Here is a 25,086-nt window from a genome sequence, read left to right on the forward strand (position 1 = left end):
TATATGAAGACATATTTATTAAAGAAAGGACTTAAAAGACCTTCTGTGTAGCCAAAAAATCCAGTTTAACTGGCTTAAACAATACAGTGAACCTTGTCCCACTCTGAATTACTACAACTTCTAGAAAGAGATCAAACAAAACAACTTGAAAGTCAGTTTAAGGCAAAGCTTTGGGTGAGTAGGTGAGGGATTGATATCAAAGTACTTTGATGATGTTGAAATAAGGTTTAAAAGGAAAAAAAAAAAATTATGAGGCAGGGACTTTGTATGAAATCCTTGAGGGGAGCACTCATTGCAACACTTGCAGGGTAGGAGCATGTTGCCTTCATTTAGCCTTTCATCCAGAAAAGCAGGACACCAAGGTGGAAATGAGCTGTGCATATGAATGACTCTGCTCTTTACATATGTAAAGCTTTAGCCATTATTGATGGGCAGCCACAGGAACAGAAGAGTATGATATGACTTGTGCTTGGCAGCTGTGAAAGACTCTGAACTGCATGAGGATTAGATGTGAGCTGGAACCCAGTGTGAAAGGGACTCAGGGGCTGCTCCCAAAGACTGAATTCAGAGATCAGTGGGTAAACTGAGCTCCATAAAGCCAGCCTGGCTCTGTCCCAGTCTCCCACGTGTGCTGCTTAGGAGTGTGCAAGCAAAGGAACTTCTGGATCTTTTGGATCACTTATAGAAGAGCAAACCAGCTACATGCCCATTCTTACAGTGGAGATGGGGTAAGGGTTGGGTGGGGTAAGTTTATCTTGTGCAGACTCTAAATAGGCATCTAAGTGTTTCATTTTGCCTGATCGCATCCCAGGCACAGTTAGATTGGCAACAGGAGTTCCCTTTGATAACCTTTGAAACAAACTTTAATTTGAACAGTGGGAAAAAAGCCCGAGTAGGGACAAGACAAGCTATTGGGATGAAGCAGCTGAGCAGGTGAGCATTCCTTGGTTCCTCAGGAGAACCGGAGCCGTCCCGTGGAGTCGCGTCAGTTCGGAGTCAGTTGCTAAACATCAAACTTGTTTGTTCTCAGAAGAGTTTAATAATGTGGAAGTGCAGAGGGCTCCATTCTGCTGTCTCATCCAGGGGGATGCCAATGTTCCTCTGCTGTCACATCAGAGTCGCTGCATTTCACCTGGATGCCACGTGAGGCCCGGAGAGCCCTGAGGCAGGTGGGGATGGTCAGAGCTGGGGCAGGATGGGGCACAGCAGGAAGCACTTGCATTTCTTAAACAATTCTCAAGGCAATACACTGATGGAGTGGCTCTTTCTAAGGAAAGTGAATTTGTACATGACTGATACAGGACTCTGTAACCTGACTGAACAGTGAGTGATCAGAGCAGGCACAGAAAGCAATAGCAAATACTTGGTGCAATGCTGAGAAACTGCCACAGGTGCTTGTAAACCTGCTGAGCATTTTGTCACTGAAGACTTTTTGAAGACTTTAGTACTTCCTCCTTCTTTGGTCTAAAATTAGAGCCCAGACTAGAAGGGGAGCAGGGAGGAAATCAATACACTTTGAGGGCAGTCACTAGAGCTGCGCTTTTTTAATTGAGGCAACTAAAAACTGGCTTCAGATGCTTTTGGCTTCCTCCTGCCTTTTATAAACTATGAGACACAGTGGAATTACATCTCCAGCTTCGCAGCACAAAGGATTAATGTATGTTTTAAACAGTACATAAAGCTGTCAGAGTGCAGCATAAGCTCATAACAGTTTGTGTGATGACCTGTGGGCTCTCAGGTACTGAGACAACAGCTAAACTTGTGTGGAGAGAGCTGAGAGGCAAACTCCATGTCACTGATTAAATACTTGTCTTTACAGGCCGGGTTTCCTTTTTCACCTCTGGGTCAGAGAACCTTCACCGTGTGGAGAAGGTTCACTGGGGCACTCGCTTTGCCATCACCATCTCCTTCACCTGCAACCCGGAGCACGGCATCGGGGACCCAGTCCTGGGCTGACTCCTCTGGGGATGGAGCACGAGGGCAAATGGAAGGAGAGAAGCCCTGCAAGAGGAGAGGAAAAAGGGAGATAACATCTCTTGTTTTACCCCACATTCAATCAGAATTGCCCAACTGTATCCATGGATTATAATACACTTTGTTTTCACGTGACCTTTTCCGTAAGGACCATCTCAGATTTGATGCATTCTGAAAATGGTTTGTTCTGTCCCAAAGAGTTCTTGAGTGGGCTCTTCATTCTTTTTTTTGAGTACTATTTTTTTAAAAATTCTTCAGTTTAAAAGATACAAACCACCTTTTGGGCCATGCCTTGATATGTCTCCCCATGCTGCTGTTACCTGTTTAATTCTTTAGCCTTTTCAGTTACTCATGTGATGCAGAAAGTTTAACCTAAGTTAATTGAGCAAGGTGAGTGTTATTTTGAACACACTTCCTGTTGAGAGGAATGGATTCTCCTGAGCATGGGCATTAATGGGCAATACACCTGGGGTTTGGCTACTGGGACTTACTTGAACTTCTGTTTTAACTGAACTACTACTATCAGAGCCTGTGGGCTCTGAGGGAAACTGGTGTCCACCTGCAGTTGAATTGTGTCCAAAGCAATGTTTTGTCTGTTTCAGAAAGTCTCTCAGTAGCTATTTTTGGACTTCTCTTTTCAGTTTAGTGTGAAGACTTTTTTTCTGTTGACTAGGACCACTGGTATTCCCTGGATAATAAACTGCAGGGGCTTCAAAGAAGAGGAGCTGTGTGATTTGCAGTGCAGATAAAGGAACAAAGTGTAATCTTGCCAACTACCTTGGTTTCTTCCTGTAGTCAAAGATTTCTGTTGTGGGTCAGGGAATTGATAAATAAACTGTAGGAAAACCTAATTTTTTTCTCAGTCAAATTCTGAAGCAAATGTTGATCTGTTATATTCCTAGGATGTATAATTTCTATGAAACACTGAAAATCTGGGAATGTGCTTTGATTTTTAATTTTTTTTTTTTAAATTCTATTCATACAGTTTTGATTCCTTAATCTACCTTTTTATGGAAATAGTAAGTACTGGGGGCATTACCCTGCAGATCAGTATAAAGGGGAATGGTGACAGGACACCTGGCCTTGTGAGTGCTCTCACTGGGCACACCAGCAAGGTTAGGCCTCTGTCATTTGATTTCTTTGTTCTCAAACCTGAAAAAGGCTTCCTTGTCTGTGCTAACAAGGAAGGATTGTTAAAAATGCTGGATGCAAGGAAACAATAAAGTCAATTGCGTTTCCTATTGAAATCCTTGCCTCAAAGCCTGTTTATTCCAAGAAATTTGAATTACACCCAGGTTTTAAGTCTCTGTGAAGGCAGACCAAGATCACCAGCAACTGCTTTACTGGATTGAAACTTGATTGCTCACATTGCTTTGGGATTCAAATGTGCCTTTTCCAGAACAACACCCGCCAGCAGTGGAATCTAAATAAGAATGGAGCTGTGTGATTCACACTGGGATTCAACCCACGTCCCAAAATCCTTACTTCACTGTAAGGTTATTGCAGCCCTGGCACTGGAATGGCTGTGCCACTTGGCCAGGTGTTTGCTGCTCACTCCTGGCTGTCATGCAGGCTTTGAGGGGCACTTTTGGAGCTGCCCTCTGTAAAATCCTGCTCTGCAAGGTCATCTCAGACCCTGGGGGAAGTCTCATCTCATCTCAGGTTTTCATCTTTGGCAGATCCTGGTGTCTCCCACAGCCGGTGCATCTCTCCTGCTGGGACCTGAGTGACATTCAGAAACAAAGTCAAGCTGGTGTTTGTCTTTGGGAGTCTTTAAGCTTCAGTAATCTGGTCAATATGATGAGCAAACCTGTCACTTGAATTTGCTGGATAATTGTCTGCTGCACCCGCTACGAGAATTTCTCTGGAAAAGAAGCACAATAATTCCATATGCTGTATGTTTTAGTCCCACTGAGATTCTTCTGTCTGAAGCTTCAATATCTGGACTACAAAAAGCAATATCTAGATCTTGGAAGAATTTAAATGGCAAATGAGGAAGTAAAATGCAATCTAAAAGTTTCTGAATGCAGCCTACAGCAGGAAACCAGAAATTGCAGAAAGGCTGATGTTCCTGGGGCAGAGTGGAAGTTGCAGAATTCACTGATCATTAGAAATCAATTTGGCTTAATTTATTTTAGGCCCCTTAAATATCCTGAATAACTTTTTATTAAGGGTCTCTCTTCCCAGTTCTTGACAGATAATTTTGAATTTGAAATACCTGAATTTCATTCTGTCCTCTCTGTGGTTCAGCTGCCCTTTGCTACTGGGAACTGCAGGACTCTGGTTCTTAGAACTCTGATTAGGCCCAGGACAGGATTTGTTCTGTTCAAGGAGCACAAATCTGATGCCAAGCTGCTGCAGAGAAGTGCTCTTAATTAAACACATGGTGATGGCAGAATGTGGCTTGGTGGTTCCCAGTTGTGTGAGGACCTTTTTCAAAGAGCCCTCGTGGTTAGAGAAAGATCAGCACTTGTGCAGTGTGAACTGGGGCTGAGTCCTGATGGTAAAATTGCAGCCTTGCACCTGAAGGTGTTCCTGCTGCAAGTATTTGGGAACGTTGATTTGTACTTTAAAAGGAAATTATTTGTAAGGAAAGGGAAAGGCTGCTGGTGTGAGAAGTCCCAGGGTGAAATGGAAAATACAGCAGGAGAGCAAGCCAGATTTGAATCCCTACAACAGGACTGACTGAAGCCTCCTGAGGACTTCTGTGAAGTGGTGCTGCTTCTAAAACTAATTTCCATTCAAAGGTTTTGCAGAATATCAGGAACTTTTGAAAAATGAACAGGTGTGTGACTGGATGATGTTTTCAGTGTAAACCTACCTTGCATTACTGTAGCATTCTAGGAACTTCCTGGCATTTCTCAGGTATAACATTTTCATTGTGCAGGCAGCTGTGGAATCACAGGTTTTAATTCCCCTGAAGGTTTGGAAAGGTACATTTACACTGAGATTTTCCTGAATATGGATTGTCCCCCTGGAATAAACTGTGCTCCATCTTAATGAATGTCAATCCAGAAATGTTTACAAGGGTAATCTATTTACAAAAAGATTTTAATTTGGATTTAGAGCAGAAATTTAGCTTCCTGTCTTACTTACTTTTAAGGTCAGCATCTCAGCCAGGTGCTTTCTGAGGCTGTAGCACATAATGATGTGCACATTAAAATAAATGTAGCTGAAATGGCATTGATGATGACTGTGCTGTCAAGGAAATCTGGTTTTGTTTCTTCAATTGCAATTCTCAGTACCCTTGAATGTCTCCTTTAATAGCTTTCCTTTCCCTGGTAAATGAAGATGACATTGTTTTTAATGTAATAGTTCCTCATGTTCCTCCCACATCCAGATATCCTTGCACAGTGTTTACAGGAGAATTGGTTCTCTCTGACATGCTCATGTGGAGCTTTGTGCAATACTTTTGTCCAAATTCTAGGAATTAACCCAGGAGATGCTGCTGGAGGTCAGAGCTCTCTGAGTGGGGAGGAATAAATACAACCAACCTCCCTCCTTCAAGGAAAAAAAAATAAAATATATCCCAACTCCTGTCTCTCCTTTTTGAGTCTCTGGTGTGGAAATCCAAGCAAAAACATTCCAAGAGCAGCAGAAGAGTTATTTCCTCTCTGAACCACAGATGGCTCTGGCACATGGATGGTCTCAGCCTCATTCAGGAAGGCAGATCAGTCATCCTGGGAAACCCAGCTCAGACTCAGGCCTGGAGTGGTGGGGAATCCTCTGGTGAGTGTCTGTTGCTCCTTCTAAAACACCAGCAAGAGCTGTAACATCTCTGCCTTATCTTGTTTTTTGTAAACATTCTTAGGAAGCTGAAAGCTAATTTTAGATCATGTTTGCTGAAACCTGCCAGTCATCTCTCTTTTACTGATCTTTAATTTATCCCCAAAGTATCTGTGTGGGCATTTTTTATCTTCCACGTGAGTGTTGGTGGCTTCAGGCTGGACTGTGCAAAGAAAACAACTATCCTTTTTCCAAAGTGCACATCTTTGTGTGCATCAGCTCCCCTCCAGTCCCTCATTTCATGTCTCACTTCCCTCCAAACACAGCTCAACTTTTAAGTGTAGCAAGAACTGAACAGGGTATAATAGTCCCTTATTTATCCATGGACTGCCTTGCTGGGACTGAAGAGGAGCTGGCTTTTTCCTCTGACTCTTTTAGCCCACGTGGGGCATTAATCTTTAAGAAGAATTCCTAACTCAATTTTTAAGATTTCTCATTATTCAGCATTCATTTTTTTCCAGCTACTCTCTTATTTTTCTTCCATTACAGGCACTGTCCATATTTGAACCACCACCCTTTATTTCAGAGATGTTTCTTTCCATCCTGCCTGTTTTCCTGTAAAGCTGAAATAATGACAAGGTAGGGGGCTGTTGTTGAGCACTCTTGTCTTTCATGATACCTCGTGGACAGTGAGCAAGGAATTCTGAAACAGAAGCTACAGAAAGCAGGTCAGAGCTTGGGACTAACAAGAAATGCCTTGCTTGAATAGTTCTTACTGTGGAATCAATAAAGCAGCTTGGAAGTACCATCCCCTTTATTTTTGTAACCTTTAGATGCATCTAAACAAAGGAAAACTATCAAAACAGCTGGGTTTAGTGCTGGATAATCCAGAGGCTGCCCAAGGGATCTGGACTGGTGGAATCCATGAGTTGCCATGTCAGATTTATTGTTCATAATGAACTGCACTGAGACCTTCACCTGAGACTTGAAGCTGAAGCTCAGTGATGTGAAGCACAGCAAGAGCACGTGCCTGAAACCACAGCACCTCTTTTTGAAAGAAATATTCTATTTAATATTCTATTTATAGAGACAAGCTGAGATTTGTGGAGCTCATGTTACTTATTTCTGGGAATTTCTTATAACAGGCCTTTAGTGTTAAAAAAAAGCTCATTTTAGACATGGATACCCTTCCTATTCTTTTATTAACAACCAAAAAAAGCACCAACTAGGTTCCTGAGGCTTGATTTTTCTGGACAGACACCTTGAAGACTTGTCTCTTTCTCTTTCCTCAGTTTATACAATTATTTAAAGCTGTTTATGTAGGTGCCTGGACACTTTGCTGCTGACTCCACAGAAAAAAATCCTACTGTTTTCCTTTGAGAGTGCTTTTCACTGCCAGGGGAAGGTCTCTGGGTGGATTCCTACCTTGGAGGTGACCTCCTCAGCATATTAACTTGCCAGCCAGACCATTAAATCTTGGGGGAATAAACAAAGGCAGGTCCTAATGGAGTCATTCTGCATGTCTTGGCTCTGGATGGTGGTTCCTTCCATTCCCTCTAGCAGACAAATGTGTTTATTTCTGATTTATATTAGTGAGGAGGAGACATGTTCTGGGAGTCCTCCCTGCATAATAGGGCTTTAATTGTGATTCACTGAATAACCTCATAAAAAGAAGGCCACATTTTACCAGGTGATTCAGAACTTAAAGGGCTGCTGTGAAGTAACAAACCTTGAGCCCATTTATAGTCCTTGCACTTCTCAACACAAAAGCAGTGAGAGAAGGGATCGTGCACTTGGATGATTTCGACTTCACCAGGGGCCATAAATGTGTGTTTTCTTATTGGTTTCTTTATTTTAAAGGAAAATAAGAAATTAATTTGGGAGTCATTCCTTTCCACAGGGACGAATATGATCAAAATAATCTGTGTTTTACTGGTGTGGAAACAGAAATACAACAGAAGTAAGTCAAGCAGAGGGGGAAGTTAAATTTCAGACTGTGTTAGGCAGGGAGCAGCTGCAGGAGATTTCTCCCACACTGACATGTCTGTGTCAATTTAAATTGACATTTTCTCCTCCTCCTCACTCTGCTGAATTGCTTCATTAGAAGATCAGACAAAGAGCTGCAAACTGAGAGTTTTGAGGCAGCAAAGCTCTTGCTGGTAAAACCTTCCATAAAACTTTCAACAGGACCTCTTCCTCAGTGCCATTTACTTCAGCTACTTGTCTTGGCCATCAGGTGATATATGTATAGCATTTATTTTACTTTTTCTGAAACTAGGCAGAATTTAGACCTGTAAATAAGAAATAATCCAAGATGACATTAAAACTGAATTAATAAATATAAAGACACCTACAGAAAGTTTCTCTTCGGGGTGAAAAAAAAAGGTTTGAAAGATTTGGGTTTTTTGAAACTCTTAAAAAAGAACAGAGTTTTACTGACTTGTTAATCCTTTAGTTGGGGTGTAGGGAATATGCACCTGCTCTTCAGTACTCTCCACTGAGGTTCTACTCTGCTTTTCCATGCTCAAACAGTACCTGGAAATCCAGTCCTGTCCCTGCTCCTTTTCCCTTTCCAGTTACACATTTTGATGGAGATCTTGATCCATTCAGACCACGAGCAGGCACTTCTCTGCCTCAGCAGCAGCACAGAATAAATGCCTGTGGGTTTCTCAGGAAGGCTGTTCCCATCTCAGAGTGCCCAGCTGAAAGCACAGCTCGGGATGAAGAGATGAAGACTCACTCCTGTCACATTTATTAGTGCCTTCAAGTCTTCCATCATCTCAGCTGCTGCCTCTGAACCTTTTCCCCTCAACAACTGGAACTTGAGACCTCTGGGCTTTGTTTTCTCAATGCTTTTAGCACCTCCAGATGGCTGTGAACTCCAGCATCCTGCAAAAATTATCACTTTCAATACAAGTTAAACACCTTTTGACTCTGTTGCTAAATTTTCACATAGGCTTTGGAGAACTTGTGCTCCTGATCATTCTCCTTAGATTAAATACTTGAGCCATAAAGCATGCACAGAAGGGCAGCAATCAAAAGCCTCTCCATAGCTGAGTTGTACAGGGAGACATTTCTGAGATGTTCAGGGCTAAATTAATGATTCTGTCCTCTGGTCAGGCTTTGGGATTTGCAGGATCTGGGCGAGGCAGAAGGGAAGGTGTTTGATGGCCTGACCCTGGAGTGGGAGGTGTAATGGTTTTGTGATTGTGGGTGCACTTCCAAGGCAATAAAGTTACAAACAGGGCAAGGTCATTAGGAACAGCAACAGCCTCTTGTTAGACCGTTTGACAGAATGGCAAAAAAACCAGAAATCTTTTAGCCTTAAAGCCTTGTTTTTAATGAATGAAATGCAATGAATAAGCCAGTGGGTCAATTAACTCTAAACCCATTGTAATTGTCTGCCTCTCCCCTGCCCATCAGCTGGACAGGGTTAATGACCTTGGTTTTATTTCCTTCCAGCTTGGATGGATGTGCAGGGGCTGGATGTGCAGCTGGAAGAAGACTCAGTCACTGCTTGCTCCAGACACCCACAGCTACTTCCCAAGTGCAGATGAGGGCTTGTTTGTGCTGCAGAGGAGACAAAGGTGGGAATAGGACTAGGATACTCCAAATCTATTAAACAAATATGATTTTAGTTTTCTAATACTGATGCCACGCTTGCTGAATGCATTCTGAGCAGTCCAGCTGCACCAGGCTGTGTCACTGAGGAGACGGGGATTTTCCAGTTGTGTTCAAGGCCCTGAAAGGGGAGGACAGCCTGTGCACATCTGAGCCAGCTTTAGTCATGGAGCGTGCCAGGGGTTCAGGTTTGCATCAGCATGACAAATAAAATCTGTCTCTAAACTAACAGCCTTGAAATTGCAGAATTTCCATTTTGTTGGGAAGAACGCAGGTGTGGAAAGAATGCTTGACTTAATGAGCTTATCTAATCTCAGTCTCCTCCAGAAGTACTAGCCTGACTGTAAATATTAAAGTTCTTTTCAGAGATAATAGCCAGGAATGCTTCCTAACCACATGAGGATTTACCATTCCTAAACAGCTAAAAAGCTGAAACTAATCTGAAGTATGAAAACTCCATAAAACTGAGTATTTTGCAACACTGGTGTATTGGAACTACTGTGCTGGGCACTTCAGCCAGCCCGGGCAGGGATTTCTGCAGGAGCCTCAGGTGCTGACTGCTACTCCTCTGTAACCCTGCAAAATAAGGTTCAGGTTGTTATTATGGCCCCTGGGTGAACTGCAGACTTTTTCTAGTCTTCATCCTTCCTGGGGACATCTGAGAGCAAGGGAAGGCTCCTGCCAGGGCGGTGCCACAGACCCCTCCGTGCCCGGGGATGCTCCCGGCTCAGCCACACGGCTCCTCTCCAGAGACAGCTACTCTAAACACTGGAGGTGGTGTTTATCCTCAGGGCCAGGACTCCATCAATTTGTCCAGTTTATGTTGGGAAGAGACAGTAAAACTGATGCTTACAAGAATTCTGTCTGCACCCGCTCCAGCCAAGAAAACCCTCCCGTCCCTCGGCCTGGGGACCACCCCAGGAGCAGGTTTGGGGTCTGGTGAGGGCTGGAGGGTTTGCTCTGGCTGTCAGTACAAAAGGCAGTGACAGCTGGGATGGGGAGGACACATCTGGAGGCTCCAAGAGGTGGTGGCAGCAGAAGAGACCCTATGGGGGGATTGGGAGATATTATTTGGGATTTTCTGAGGGACTCGGCAGGACATTGCAGGTGGTGGGAAGGGTGAGACCTCCTGCTGCTGTAGAGGTGCTGAGAAGGAGCAGATGCTAAATGTGGGTAACACTGAGTGCTGAACAAGGTCTGACATCCCAAATGATACTTGATAGGAATTGATATCACATGGATAAACAGGACGGGGAAAGGTAAACTCACTGCTGGCTCAGGGACTTTGGCAGAGGGTGGGAACCCTTCACCAGCAGAGACTGGAATAGCTTTGTAGAGACATCTCACACAGTATTGAGTGTTGAGATCAGTCTGCAGCCCTTCTCCAGCCATCCTTTGCTGACAGGGCTCTGTAGTTGTTGACTTTTTGTCCCTTCTTGGGTAAGGAAAGGAGGCTGATGGGAATTCATGCTGCCCTGGTGTGCCACGGAAAGATGCTTTGACAGGGACACTTAGCAGGCAGAAAAGATCCTGACAGCATTGCTGTCATCCTCCTCCCAGCACAGTACCCCCAAAATCCAGCAGAGAACTTAGGGGAACAGGAGTCTGTGGCTGCCTCAGTGCCCAACATCCATTAAACTGGGAGATGCCCACTGGGAAGTCACTTGCCTGGTGCAAAGCAGCTGCTTTATTGATGTACTGTTTAATTGTTTTGCTAAAGCAGCTGTCTCTGCCTTATTAATTTAGAAGAAATGACTGATTGAAGAGAAAACACTAATTCTAACCCAGACTTCACCTTGATTCTTTTTCCTTTGGGGCAAAGAGAGAATACCCTGTAACACTTCTCTACTTGAAATCACAGGGTCTCTTGAGGACCTGCCTTATCCCTTGTCCTCTTGTTAAGAAAAAGGGATTTTTTTACAATCAACCAGATCCCACCAGGAGCTTCCTCATCTCCTCAGCATCCCAGACTCAGAACAGATGAGCTCTGTTAATTTAGAGCAGTTTGGCAAAATATTCAGTTGAGGCCCCAGTGGAGTACTCGAGGAGTTACCATTCCACATCATTTGTCCTGCCTCTGTGAGAGCTACAACTCTTGACAGGTTTGGATTCCATTTCATTTCATTCAACAATTTTGTAACCATGGGTAACAGCACAACTGATGTGGCTCCTTGCTGCTGCAAGGAGGCTGTCGAGGTTGTCAGGTTTTAAAATCAACCTGCTTTGATGACTTTTCTCTTCTGCAGCATTGACCTTATGGAGTCTGCTCTGAAAAACTCGTTTAAAAATTATTTTCCTTTTTTTTTTTTGCAGCATTTGAACTGAAAGCAAAATAGAAGTTGTTCATGGATACCTTTGCAAAACACTGGTATGTTGCCAGACATGTGAGATCTGGCTTGTTCTAATATCTTCTCCCTAATAGAAAAAAATAAGTTTACTTTGTTCTGAAGTTGTTCTAATATCTTCTCCCTAATAGAAAAAAATAAGTTTACTTTGTTCTGAAGTGTGTTATGAAGGATGAGGTTCAGAACAGACTCTTCCTTCCTTCCTCTGACAGACAGGAGTAGAGGGGCAGCGACCTCTTGGAGTCTTTAAACCATTTGTCACTTGGGAGTGCAAAGGGGCTTTGCTTTTTCTTTTTCCTTCTTTCTGAACATCTGCCCTTGACTTCCCTGCTGGGAGGAGGGTCCCCTTCTCATGAGCATGTGCCAGCTGGTGGCCACATCCCATCTGCAGCAGCACTTACACCCCACTGACTGTGCACGAGGACTCTAATGTATTAAAATAATCTAAGGCAAAGGATAAAAGCACTTAAGCAACAAGCCCAAAGCAAAAGAATTATTTTAAATCCACTAAGTCGTTGTTTTAAATAAAGTTGTGCTCGTCTTGAGTCAAATGCTACCTCCCCCTTAAGTCCTTCCCTCAAAACTCTCCCCAAAGTCCTCAGTTACAAGCCTCCCTGAGTTTGCATATGGATATTTGACATTCTTGGGACAATAGTAGAGACATGGCATTAAGCTGTAGACACTTATTTTTTTGCCTTGAGCACTGTCTTGAAGACTCCCCAGAGCCTCTGGAAATCAGTCCAAGCTCCAGAAAGCATCCCCTGGGTGCTAAACCTGCTCTCTAAGCTTTAAATTGTCAAAAACCTCAAGCAGAAGAAACACGTGCACAGCAACGGTGTTAGACCAGCAGCCACAGAAAAATGTTGAGGGCTCTAAGGATTTTCTCCTGCTCACACTTTCTGAGCTCTGTTACATGCTCAGACTTTGCTGTTCGGTCAATTTTTTAAATTGGATGAGATTTTGGTCCCAAAAGTACCTGAGCACTTCCAGGTGAGTTGTTTCTAATTAAACATCCTGCTGGAGACTGATGGCAGCTTCAGAGGGATCTTAATGAACATGAAGCCAAATGTGGAGGGGCAGAGCTGGCAGGGAACAAAGCCATGACACCATGAGGTAAGGAGCAGTGTGTTCCTGCTTCCCCTGGCAGTGCAGGTAGGCAAAGGTTTCCAAATGTGGGGAAGGTGAGCACTGTTCTGGAAGGCTAAATTTAGCAGCGATTAAACGAGCTCTTAATTAACCAAATATTCCTCCTGCTCGCCTTTCCAAATTATTCAATAACTGAACAATTATAATGAGCTCAGTACATAATTACCATCCATTCCAGGCACTGCCCTCACCAACTGCAGCCTTTGAACCCACCAGCTGTTAATGTGGGAGTGAAGTGCATCAGGTGTGAGTCAAATAATTGAAAACTGAACAGGAAAAAACCCCACAGGTCCAAGGAAAACTCCCCCATGCTGAGCCTGTAACTGTGTCGTCCCTTCCAGACTGGAGATCCATCATAATCATCAGTGTGGGTCAGAGCTGCAGGACTACATTTTCATGGGTGCTCTGGCAAGGATGTCAGTGCTCCTGATGGTTGTTCTGCCTCACAAAGCCTCACAGAGCCTCCCTGGGGGCTAATGGGCAAGTCTAGGTGGGGAAGCCACCACCTTACTCACTGACCAGAAAGGGGAAAGCAGAAGGCAAAGCCCAAACCCTCTGAGAACACGAGATATTTCCAGCTGCAGCGGGGTAGAAGTTGTTTGCATTGTGAATTCAGCCATTTCTGGGTCTTGGTTGACTGGTCTGTTAAACAAGAACGAGCTCAGGTGTATCGAAGCTTTTCACCCACGATTTTTAAAACACATTTGAAGATGTTTCACAAACACTTCTTTTCACGGCTCATCAATTGCATCAGTTCAGCTGCCTGGAGGTGGGCAGGGAACCTGAGCAGGACACGAAATAATTACTTTTAATTGGAAAAAAAACCCCAAAAAACCCCAGCGCTGTAAAGTAAAGTGACTTAATCCTTTAAAACTACAAGGCTGTGAAACCAGATGTACCAGCCTCACTGAGGGGACAGAGGAGTGGAAGGTGGAGTAAAGCTAAATCATATTCCTGGCTGTCACACAGAACTTGTCTAATGGAGTGGAAGGATTTGCTTATAGCAGTCCCACTTGCAGGAACGTGCCAGCTTTCTGATCAGGTTGTGGAAATCAGTAGAGGCTTCTGCCTTCTATGTGGGCAACCTGAAACAGCTCTGAAATGCAGGAGGTAAGAAATTTCCCCAAAGCCTTGAAACTCTCCCAGGGTATTAGACTGTGATGGGTGGTGGTTTTAGCTGTGGAGCAAAGTGAGGATGGAGCAGAGTCCTGGGAGAGGCTGTGGATTGTTGCTGAGAAGGAAACGTAACACAAAGAAAGGACTGAACACGCAGGGACAGGGAAAAAAAAGATAGGATTAAAATAAGAATGGCAAAGAGAGCAATATGCTAAAAACAAACACATATTTTTAACTGCACAAATAACCTAAACAGTCATTTTTGATCCATGATCTTTCTGTTCAAGCTCTTTCCAACACAGGCAGGAGATTCTGAGTGATGGGAATGCACATTGCTCAGGCAGACTCTGGGATAAGGTCTGTAACTGTACCTAGACCCTCCACAGACTGAGTCTCAAACACATGCCTTGGAGCTCTCCTGAGATAAACATTTACTGGAGAATGTGACAGGAGACAAAAATGTCCATTTAGATGTTGTTTTGATGATTTTTTTTTTTTTTTTGAGTTCTAAGCTAATGAGCTAAGTGAGCTTTTCTGTTTCATTCTGTGCCCTGACACTGCCAGAGGGGCAGGGACACCCCACTCCTGCTGCCTCTGTAACTCCTCGCCCTGCAGGTGGGTTTGGTGCTTGTAGTGGAGTTTGGAGGCTCCTGGAGTGACTGGTTTTGCTCGTGAGCACAGTAAATAGGGCAAGAAGGGAGGAGCACTTGCAAGGAAGTCGGGCTGGGGCTTGGCTGCACCTGGAATGGGCACGTGGCTGTCCCCAAGGCTGGTTCAGCACTGACATCCTCATAGGAGGGGAGATTTTAGGAAACCCTAAATCTTGAGCAGCTAAAAGTGCCTGGGCACATGCTTTCCCCCAGAGCCCCTCGGGTGCCCATCTCTCCTCCCCCTCCTACTTCCACACCAGGTGTAAACCCTTATTACCAGGGTCAGCGTGGAGCTGATGTAGCATTGCCTTCCTCAGGCTGCTCTCAGCCTCAAGCCATTTCTCTGTGCTCTCATTAATGAGTAATTCAGTGTGACACGTTAATTATTTCACCATTTTGCAGGTAGCTGTTGAATCCTTTCTCCCCACGCCTGAGGCCCCCCTTGTCCTGCTCCCATGGGCCCCTCTGGGACTGTGAACACAAGAACTAGAACTGGGGGGACACAAACAGTTTCCCCGCACCACAGAGTTATAGATTTAAAATTTTTTTCTTGCCTTTCATTGGGCTGAACCCAAAACTTCTTACTTTTTTTTTCCTGAATAACAGACATAGATAGTGAATACCCAGAGCACACAATGCCCAGGAGAGAAAATACTCATTTATATGGATGGAGATAAAAGCGCAAGTGATGCTCCAGCCCTATCCCCATCCCTGTGGTTCCCCCACCATTTAAACCAGATCTGCAAGGAGCTTTTCCTCTACCACTGGGCACTGTAGGCTGTGGGGCTTCAATTTCTCATCCAGCCTAAGAGAAGTTGCTTGCAAAGACTGAGGCAGAGCTTTGAAGTCTGAGAGATGTTTACCACAATAAACTCGCCTTTGTATTAAAACAAACAAACACATTGAAGCAGCCAAGCAAAGTTACTCGGTTGTTATTTCCTCTGCTTCTGTTGTTGGGAATTAATTGTGCTGTGCCTCAGGCAGGCGGAGGTTCCTCGACAGATTTAATCATTCTAAAAAGATGCCAACAACAAAATGACAGGGAAGTTCTGTTGTGTTTAGCAGTTGGTAATGAGTGTTGGGATAATTCTTTCTGTTCAGCCTCCTCTGCATGGATAACCTGCTGTTAGAGCAGCCTGAGGCACAGGCTCTGCCTTTTACCTCCACTGACCCCAGTGCTCCCAGCCTGTAATGTGGGGAGGAAGAGGCTCCCAGGAGGCAAAGAAGAAAGATTTTGCTTCCCTACTGTATCTGCTGCTATTGTTTCTCACCGAGGAAGGTTTCAGAGGGGGTACCGATGCACTGAAATGATGATGCTTTTATCAGGAGGCTGATTTCAGCTGCCATGGCCGAGGGTGAACCATCATCTTCACTGACCAGCTCCATAAATCAAATCCAGAGAAGTTCTGGGGCACAGACATTTCCTCTGCCCAACCATGAATAGCTAACCTGAACCCTGAGTTATCCCTGCAAGGAGACATTTTCCCTTCCATCCACAGCATCTCTCATCCAAGGATTTCAGAACCTGTCACACAAATCAGTGACCTCCTAAAACACCCATATACAGACAGTGGAAATAATGTCACTGTTTTCTAGGTACTCAGTGAACAGCAGCACAAGAAGTGCCTTCCCTGAGGTCATTTCCTAGGAGAATCCAGGACTTCTGAGCTCCCCCCATTTCAGTCAATCTTCAGCTCCAGCAGGAGCACTGCCTCGACAGCACCAACCCCCTGGTAAATCTCTCCTGGATTTTATTCACTATCTTGCTCTAAGCCTTGCCTGAGTTATCAGCAGTGTCAGTGCTTTCAGGATGAGTGGCCTCAGAGCCCCCACCAGCAGGAGATGTGAAGGGAGATAAACTGATCCCTTGAGTGGGATCAGGTAACCACAGTGACCACGGGGCAGGTGGGGGCTGCAGACTCCCTGTGTGTTCCTGCTACCAGTCCTTACTCTGGACACTGCCCAGGGGCAGAAAGCTGCTTTCAAAATGTGCTGGCCTGAGGTAACCAGGGCTCCAGCTGATTTTATAATAACGCCACTTCCGTAAGATATTCCCTTCTACGGTGTTAAGTGAAAGGAAAAACCACAAAATCTGTTACAAAGAAAAAGCAGAAACTCAGTTTAAAGCTGGGGGTTACTGGGATTTTGAGGAGTGTCATGCTGGGAGCTGGCTGCCAGCCCATGCTCTCCAAAGGGAGGGTGCTGTGGGAGCTTGGCACAGGGATGGGGCTGCCTGTTGCTGGGCACAGCTTGTCTGGTGGGACCTGCATCTCTCTGGAGGTTTAGGTGTCCTCTCCATGAGTGTCTTCAGGGGTGCTGCTGCCTTTCCTCGTTTAGCATTTGTACATCACAGTTAGTTTACCTTCTCCACTCTTTCAGATATTTGGAAGATGGGTTCAGTGTGCCCCGAGAAGTAATTGTGGTGCCTTTTTCCAGGAGGCTCCATGCAAGAACCAGCCCTGTGCTTCTCAAATGCCAGGCTGATATTTAAGAAAACAACAGGCATAGAAGGGGTTGTGAATTTGCTGTGAATGTGATGGACATCCCTGGTTTGCAGGAGCACACAGCTGAAGGGGTAACTGTCTCTAACAGGCTGTGTTTATGGACACACCACATTTAGCTTCAGGAATCTCCCTTGCTTTGTTTGGATGAAATCATGTTTGGTTCTAGTTAAGGATTCAGGAGCCGAATTCAAGATCCTAACGGGAATGCACAAGGAAAGACTAACAGAGACTGGCCAAAACAAGCTGGGACAAACTTGGCAGATTTTACTTCTCCAGCATTAGCCCCACTTTGGTTTTAGAACTGTTTCCTCTGCCAAGCATAGCTGATATCACTGGTGCTTTGATTTTGCATGAACTTATTTACTACTTGTATTTTGATGGAGGGGTTTGGGTGGGATCTTCCACAGTACTGAAGTTCAACCTTCCCTAATAAATTCAACGAATGCTTCTTAACTCTGCACCTCATTTCTCACTGTAGAAGCATTCCTGGTGCTTACCAAAGTGTTCCATTTAAATTAAAATTTAAATTATAAATGGAGAGAACCAGAAAAGTAGAGCCCAAATGCCAGAAGACTTCTACAGGATTCATTTCTCCCTTTCCTCTCTTAATTGTCCCTTTCTTGGGTGGGGAACTAAAGGAAAATGTTACAGTTTTGCTATGGTATATTCCATTGGGAACTTTTTCTTTGGGGACAAGATGGCTCTAGTTGGGACCACAGATCACAAAACCCAGTTTTAACCATTTGAAACCTTCTAAAATGAAATTAATCTCCCCCAAAGGTGATATATGCCAACCAGAAACTCGGTGTGAGCAGAAAGCTGCATTCCCGAGCAGAAATATTTATGATTTAAAAAAACCCTTTTGAAATATGACCCATTTAGGATTTAAATATACCCATATCTAATATAATATTAATGTACTAATAACTTTTTTCCAGTGTTGGGTGTCTGACAGAAACTTGTTGCATCCCAGAGGTTTGGCTGAGTGAGTGGCAACGATTTTGCTCCGTCTGCTTTCACAAAGCTCAGTCTGAGCCATTCAACCCCACCCAGTACTTTGCCACCAACTGACACATCCTTTCTCTCTGCTGAGCTTTAGACACATTCCCAAACAAGGGCAAAAAACTTGTATAATGATAATAACAATAACTTTGAAGGGTACTTATATCCTGTGGAGCTGCGGCTACTATTTTGAAGACAAAGCAATATATTTCTTCTAAGCCACAGCAATTAACTCTGAGTCTCTCCATTCCCCAGAAAATCTTGAAACTAGCAGCAAAACCCAATATTATGAGGCAAAAAGCCCCAGCTGGGCTAAACTGTAGTTAATCACCAGCTCTGGGTGTCTCTGTGGGTGCTGGCTGGGAGGATGCTGTGCAAAATGACAGGAATCAAGTTAGTCTGGGTTTGGCATAGGAAGAAATGTGGGAGAGGGAAGTTAGTGCTTGGAAGTAGCTTTTCTCTTCTCAACACTCTTTTCCCCTCCAGGAGTTGCAGCAACATTCCACTTTAAAGCTACTAAATGCTCTTATGTAGTCGGGTTGTGTCCTGATTCTGTGCAACTGTTGTGTTTTAAAGCCTGAACTAAAAAGCAAATTGTCTTCCCGACACCTCGGAATGGGAGATCGCTGCTGCCACCAGAGGGACTCCGGAATGCGACGGGAAAGCCGGGAGTCCTCTCCTCAGACAAACTTCCCAGCAAAGCTGCCTGACTTTCTGGGGCTGCCCTGAGGCTTTCTCAGGTTCTGCATTATCTGTTCCCACGGCTCGAGGGCTGGGCTCTGATGTGAGGTTTATGCACTTTCTCCTCTCATCACACTGGTGATTATGAATAGTTTATAACACATTATTCACTCAGTCATCCTGCTCATTCTCCTTGGTTAATGCAATGGCAGCAAGTTGTGCATCTTGCTGGTAGCCGAAGGTACAAAATGCTCATGAAGTGCCCTTTCTTTCACTGGTTTCCCTGGTATTTAGTCACACACTCAACACCAAAATTGCCTGCTAAAACAGGAGTGTGAAAAAGTTAATTATTTGCTCAGATTTATGATTGAATTGTAATGTGGGGCTTTTGAGCATTGATTGCCAATTTGGTTTTAAAAAGTGAGGAGAAAGATGATAAGAAAATGTGTGACTGAAGGTAAAGGCTGCAACAATTCCATAAGGTTCAGATGGATTCTCACTTGTCCCACAAAGGACTGGCATTTTGGCTTTTCAAGTGAAAGTGGAAAAATTGCCATTGCAGCAGCAGATACCACCTGAGATCAAAGAAAGAGAGAACACTCAAGATGAAACTGCTTTTCTTTCACAGTTTAGATGGGCTTCCTTTTTTTGTTATAAATGCCTAAATCCTAAAGGGTGTTGGAAAATATTTTCTAGTGATTAAACTATTTTCTTTCCTGCAAAGCATGTAGGGAGTTTTGCAGTGACAGCCTCTGTCCCATCAAGAAATAGGATGTTGCCTTTGCTAAAACTCCCATCTCCCATGTTGCTGAAGAAGCAGCTGTGTCACTGAACCTGCAGCAACCTTACATTTGTAATAAAAACCCCCAAAGCATTAAGAACCACAGGATTACAATGATTTGGGTATGACAAATGATCCCAGGTTACACAGAGCTTGATTTCCTGGAATGTAGAATAGCCAGAGTCAAATTGTTTTCAAGGAACTCTCCATGTGTTGTGCAGTTACAGCCCAACTGACCCTGTAACTCAGTCCTGGCCTGAGATGATTCAGATTTACCTGAAGTGGAACAAAAATACAAAGAATTTGCCAAGTCTCATCATCCAGATTCTGGTTATGTGTCTATCTCAGTTTCTATACACTTCTGTGACCTCTGTGGTTGTGGACACAAGGTGTTTCTAATGTCATGATTTTGGGAATCCTGACTCATCCTTTTCAGTGCTGAGGACAGGTAACACCTCTCCCTCATGTGGGAAATTGCCTGAGCTGCCTTACAGCAGGTTTGCATGGCCTGCACACAGGGAAATGTGCTTAGGAATGCTGAGATCCCAAAGCTAAACCAACACCCTCCCCAAAATTCTCTGGGTACAGGTAAAACACAGCAGGTAAAACTACCCCTGTAGCTTTGTGTCAGCCCCAGACAGGACTCTGTGCTCCAGACAGGCAGCAGCAATCCCTTTCCAAAGCGAGCTACCAGATTAATTTGGTTTTGTTCTTAAAGGAAGATACATGAAGACTGTCTCCTCACTCCCAAAACATGAGCACACCAAGAACAGCCAAAGATTGCCCAGTTACAGAGAGGAACTCAGTTAGAACATCTGCTCTTGCAGGATATTTATGAAGTGGATCAAACCTACTGACTTCTGGCAGTTTCACTGGTCTGATGGGACAATAAGAGGGATGTTGTTTATGTAATTCATCTTTTAAATTGAGCTCTGATCCCCAGGAGTACAAGAGGCTCCTGAGGAGTCGTGTTTGTGAAGGTCTGAACTGTGCCTGCTCCCTGTGCTGCTGCAGAGTCATCATTCATCACACACAGCAGCATCCTGGGGCTGCTGGCCAGTTCTGGGTGTTAAACAGGCTCCCCTCAGCCCCAGTGACGTGCTCTGGGGGCATCATCCAATGGACTGGTTCTCTGGATAGAGTAACCTTGGAAGGGTTTATCAGAGCCTGATGGGAGAGAGGAGCAGGGCTGGGATGGGGCTGGGATGAAACACACTGGCTGAAAAACCTGGTGAGAGACAAATCATGGACTCACAGCCTGGTCTGGGTTGGAAGGAACCTCAAAGCTCATCTTGTTCCACCCCCTGCCATGGGCAGGGACACCTTCCACTAGCCCAGGTTGCTCCAAGCCCTGTCCAACCTGGCCTTGGACACTTCCAGGGCTGGGGCAGCCACAGCTTCTCTGGGCAACCTGTGCCAGGGCCTCCCCACCCTCACAGGGAAGAATTTAATCCCAATATCCAATCTAACTGTGCCTTCTTTCAGTTAAAGCCATCCCCACTTGTCCAGTCACTCCAAGCCCTTGTCCACAGTCCCTCTCCAGCTCTCCTGGAGCCCCTTTAGGCACTGGAAGCGGCTCTCAGGTCTCCTTGGAGCCTTTTCCTCTCCAGGCTGAACACCCCCAGCTCTCCCAGCCTGGATCCAGAGCAGAGGGGCTCCAGCCCTTGGAGTACCTCTGTGGCCTCCTCTGGACTTGCTCCAGTGGCTCCACATCCTTCTGCTGTTGGGGACTCCAGAGCTGGAGGCAGCTCTTCAGGTGGGGTCTCACCAGAGCAGAATGGAGGGGGAAAACCACCTTCCCTGACCTGCTGGGCACACTTTTTTTGAAATATCCAGTATTTTGCCTTTCATGCTCCTCCATGAACCCTTTGATGTTTGATGCTCTAACCATGTGGCACAGAAGGCACATCCACGACACACTGTTCACAGCACTGAGCAGAGTAACAGAATCCTTTCTGGGGGCTGAGGAGGTGTCTTGGGACGTGTCCCCCAAATCAACCCCTTCTGTTTGCTTATGCCCACGTGAGGTTACAACTGTAGACCTCATCTGATCTGCATTTTTATCTCTTCTTTTCTATGCAGAATTCCTTTTCAGCTTCTCCTTGTTATTAATATGTTTTCAGGCTGGATGGGTTTTTAACTTTTTTTTTTTTTAAAGCAGAAAGCACATTCCTTTAAAACTCTTTCTGATACCAATCCAGCTCTTCCATCCTCTGCTTCCCCTGACATACCTGTTAAGAGAGATACCCTGTGCCTCGCAACTATTTTGTACATGGTAATCCCCCATCCTTTATCAGCCTGCTAACGCTGTGAGTGGCCTCCCAAGGATCTCCTCCTCGGGCCAAGCAAGAGACATCAAGAGACATCAGCTCTGTGCCAAGAATCCAAATAGCACGTGCAACACCTGGAAGGGATGCAGCCACGCTTGGCTCTGCCAGGACATCTCCCTGGGAGCAGGACAGCCCAACACACCCCACAGGAGGTGCATGTACTCCAGCCTTCCCACACCACCTCCTGAGCTCAGCCTTATCTTTGTTATTCTTATATGGGAGTGACTTCCAGCCTCGGAAATGGGAACCGAAGGAAAAGTAACAGTGACTTTGGAATTAATAATTTAAAAAGTCATTATTTTCTGAAAAATTCCCAGCATGAACTGTGTGCTAGTCCCCCTGTTTTATAAGGAATGGGCACTGTTAGGTCTATTTAAGCTGCCCAGCTTGGTAGTCAGTGCAATACTGGAACATGACAAAGTGGTCCCCAGTGTTTCAAAGACAGCCCTGGGGCTAAAAGTAGTATGAGCAGGTGAGTTACTTATTCCCCTGTCCCCAGAAAGCACTCCAGCAACTGCACCTCTAAGAAGAACGCCTGGTGCCAGGCACAGGAATGTGCTTCCTCACTCTGCATCCCACATGTGCCCTGCAGGGTTCATTTTTCTGTTGGTTGGGTGCATAAAATCCAGCGTGTCCCTGTGCCGTGTTCTCTGCTCCCAGTCCCTGCTGTGCTGTTGGCGCTTTGTGTCTCTGCTTTGGCACAAACACACCCCAAAGTTTGGTGTGGGACACGAGAGGATCATCCAAGGACACGGGATTGCAGTGGCACTGCAGGGCTGGAGTGGGACTCTGCTCAGGCAGATGGGGGCTGGAGTGTGTAATAAAAAAGTGGGAATGACAGTTCCTTACACTGCTGCTGCTTCACAAGTCCCTGGGCATCACTGGCTGCTGACAATAGTTTATGCAACTCATATCATGCTTTACTTATCCCCAGAGTCTGTCCCAGAACAAGGAAGAGGAATATTGAACCAAACTTCATCCCCACAGCTGGGAACAGCAGCTTCTGCCCTGACAGATACAACCCCCTGAGCTGGGTGAAGAGACCAGGCGAGGGGAAGCCTGATGATGGTCCATCTTTAATCAGCATTTATTTTATAAACTGACATTTTACAATTGTTTAAATGCTTACAGGCATCTGTGGTGAAGGTTTACTGTGAGATGCCAAGTAGGGAGAAAATGAGTAGAATACATTGAGGCAAAATGCTTTTGATCGAATGTCATGAAAAAAATTGTCTCTTTTATGATGAGTTTCCTGATAAAGGATTCAGTCATTTTTATTTTAGCCTCAGGTCTTTGAGTGATAGGATTAGAAGACATTTTTTCTTTCTTTCCAAGGTAAACATTCAGGTTTTTCAAGCCCTGCTGACTTTTAAGAAAGGGACCAACTTAAAAAAAAAATAAAATCAGTGGCAAATTCAAATCACCTTAGGTGGAAACCTTTAAAAATTACAAGGGTCTTTTTTAGGTAATCCTGTGGCTTCTGACAGCTTACCTTGTGGTTTTTGAATGCTTGGAGTTGGAAGTGCTGCTGCAATGAATTTTAAAATAGAGACTTTAAGCTTGATGAAACTGTAGTGCATCATAACGTAACAGGAAATAGGAAAAGGGGCTTAAAGGTCTCTTTTTGCACTCCAGAAATAGACAGTGGTAACACACAGGGCAAACCCAAGGCTTGCAGCTAAATTGAAGCAATATTGGGCCAATTTCAGACTTCTGCAGCTCTGACCCAGCTGTAGCCTGAAGACAGCACTGAGAAACCACACAGGAGAAAGGGTGTGTGGAGCTGGATCCGGGCAAAACTCAGCAAAGCGTGGAAAGAGTTTGTGTCAGAACTGAACAAAGTATCCACCTCAACTTCTGCACCCAAAACCCTGCAAGGTTTGTCCCAAACGGCTGCTGGCTCCCAGCAGGACCCCTCCAACAGCCCTAAGCCAGATGGGAATTCAGGCTCATCTCACAGTACTTGGGTTCAGGCAACTTCTTGCCCCTCACTAGAGAGAGCGAGCCAGAAATGAGTTTTGAGGCCCCTTCAGGGCTAAGGTGTCCCGAAGCCCTACCTTGGCCAGACGCTCTGCTGGTCCCGGTGTGTCCGGAGCGCCTCCTCCTCCTCACTTGTCCTTCAGCGTGGCCATGCCCAGGGCCTCCGAGCTGTAGTCGTACTGGTTGCTGGAGGACATGGACCGTCCCCAGGAGCACTGCAGGTTGGAGCCCCGCTTGCGGAAGGACGACGTGAACCTGTAGAAGTTGCGGTGCCTGTTGCGCAGGTACTCCCGGTAGTTTTTGGTGAGCAGGGTGTAGAGGAAGGGGTTGATGCAGCTGTTGCTGTAGGTCAGGCAGGTCACCAGGTAGTTAATGCACTTCTGGGTTTGGGTGGTGAGCTGCAGGGAGCTGCTGTAGAGCCGCACCAGCTGCCAGATCCAAAACGGCAGGAAGCAGGCCCAGAAGACCAGCACGATGCTGAAAATCATGATGAGGACCTTCTGCCGGGGGGACCTCTTGCTCTTCTCCTTGTGGGGGGGGTTTCTCTGGGACTCCAGGTAGGTCCTGGCCAGGCGTGTGTAGAGGAAGCCGATGATGATGCCCGGGGCCATGATGCTGGTGCTGAAGAGCACCGTCAGGTAGGTCCTGTAGGCATCCACGCTCCAGGTGGGCGCACACATCCTCTTCACCTTGCCCTCCGCCTTGCCCCCCTCGGTCAGGGTGACCATCAGCATCATGGGCAGAGTGAGCAGCAGCGACACCGACCAGACCGCCCCCGCCGTGACCTTCCGATAGCCGCGCGACCGCTTCAGGGTGTCCAGGGGCCGGGTCACGGCCAGGTAGCGCTCGGTGCACATGAGGGTGAGGGTGAAGATGCTGGCGTGCATGGTGAGCAGGTCCAGGCTGAGCAGGATGCGGCACCCCAGGTCCCCGAAGTACCAGTCCTGCGCCAGGTAGGTGCAGACGATGAAGGGGATGGTGGAGAGGTAGAGCAGGTCGGCCAGGGCCAGGCTGACGATGGAGCTGTACATGGGGGCGGCGCAGCGCGCCGAGTGGCACATCACCACCAGCGTGTAGACATTGCCGGCCACCCCGGCCACGTACATCACCGACAGCACCGTCCCGAAGGCCGAGGGGATGAGCAGCGGGCCGCCCGCGGGGGCAGCCCCGCCGCCCGCCGAGGCGTTGCCCGCCCCCGCCGCCGCCGTCCCGTTGGGCTCCATGGGCGGC

At 45.8% G+C, this 25,086-nt stretch overlaps 2 protein-coding genes across 3 annotated transcripts in view; one reads left to right on the forward strand and one right to left on the reverse strand.

The window, feature by feature from the left end:
- Positions 1-11,737, forward strand: part of OGFOD3 (2-oxoglutarate and iron dependent oxygenase domain containing 3) — a 42,753-nt gene extending 31,016 nt beyond the window's left edge. Inside the window, exons 9-10 of one of the 2 annotated variants that reach the window (XM_064675707.1) lie at positions 9,163-9,287; positions 11,635-11,737. In XM_064675707.1, coding sequence (XP_064531777.1) covers positions 9,163-9,257 — 95 coding nt within the window. In that variant the 3' untranslated portion in view covers positions 9,258-9,287; positions 11,635-11,737. Of the gene's footprint in view, positions 1-1,819; positions 3,222-9,162; positions 9,288-11,634 lie in introns of those variants that run through there. The other variant, XM_064675706.1, reaches the window with a different exon arrangement.
- LOC135424462 (urotensin-2 receptor-like) lies at positions 1-25,086 on the reverse strand. Its single transcript, XM_064675700.1, has 2 exons — positions 23,934-25,086; positions 1-2,001 (listed from the first exon to the last, which is right to left on the reverse strand). The coding sequence occupies exon 1, from the start codon at positions 25,077-25,079 to the stop codon at positions 23,985-23,987; it is 1,095 nt and encodes a 364-aa protein (XP_064531770.1). The 5' UTR covers positions 25,080-25,086; the 3' UTR covers positions 1-2,001; positions 23,934-23,984.

The sequence above is a fragment of the Pseudopipra pipra genome, chromosome 19 (assembly GCF_036250125.1).
Source record: "Pseudopipra pipra isolate bDixPip1 chromosome 19, bDixPip1.hap1, whole genome shotgun sequence".
Taxonomy (NCBI): Eukaryota; Metazoa; Chordata; class Aves; order Passeriformes; family Pipridae; genus Pseudopipra; species Pseudopipra pipra.

What these genes read in the sequence shown, in the direction of transcription:
- LOC135424462 (XM_064675700.1), bottom strand. Translation starts at nt 25,079, where the DNA reads ATGGAGCCCAACGGGACGGCGGCGGCGGGGGCGGGCAACGCCTCGGCG.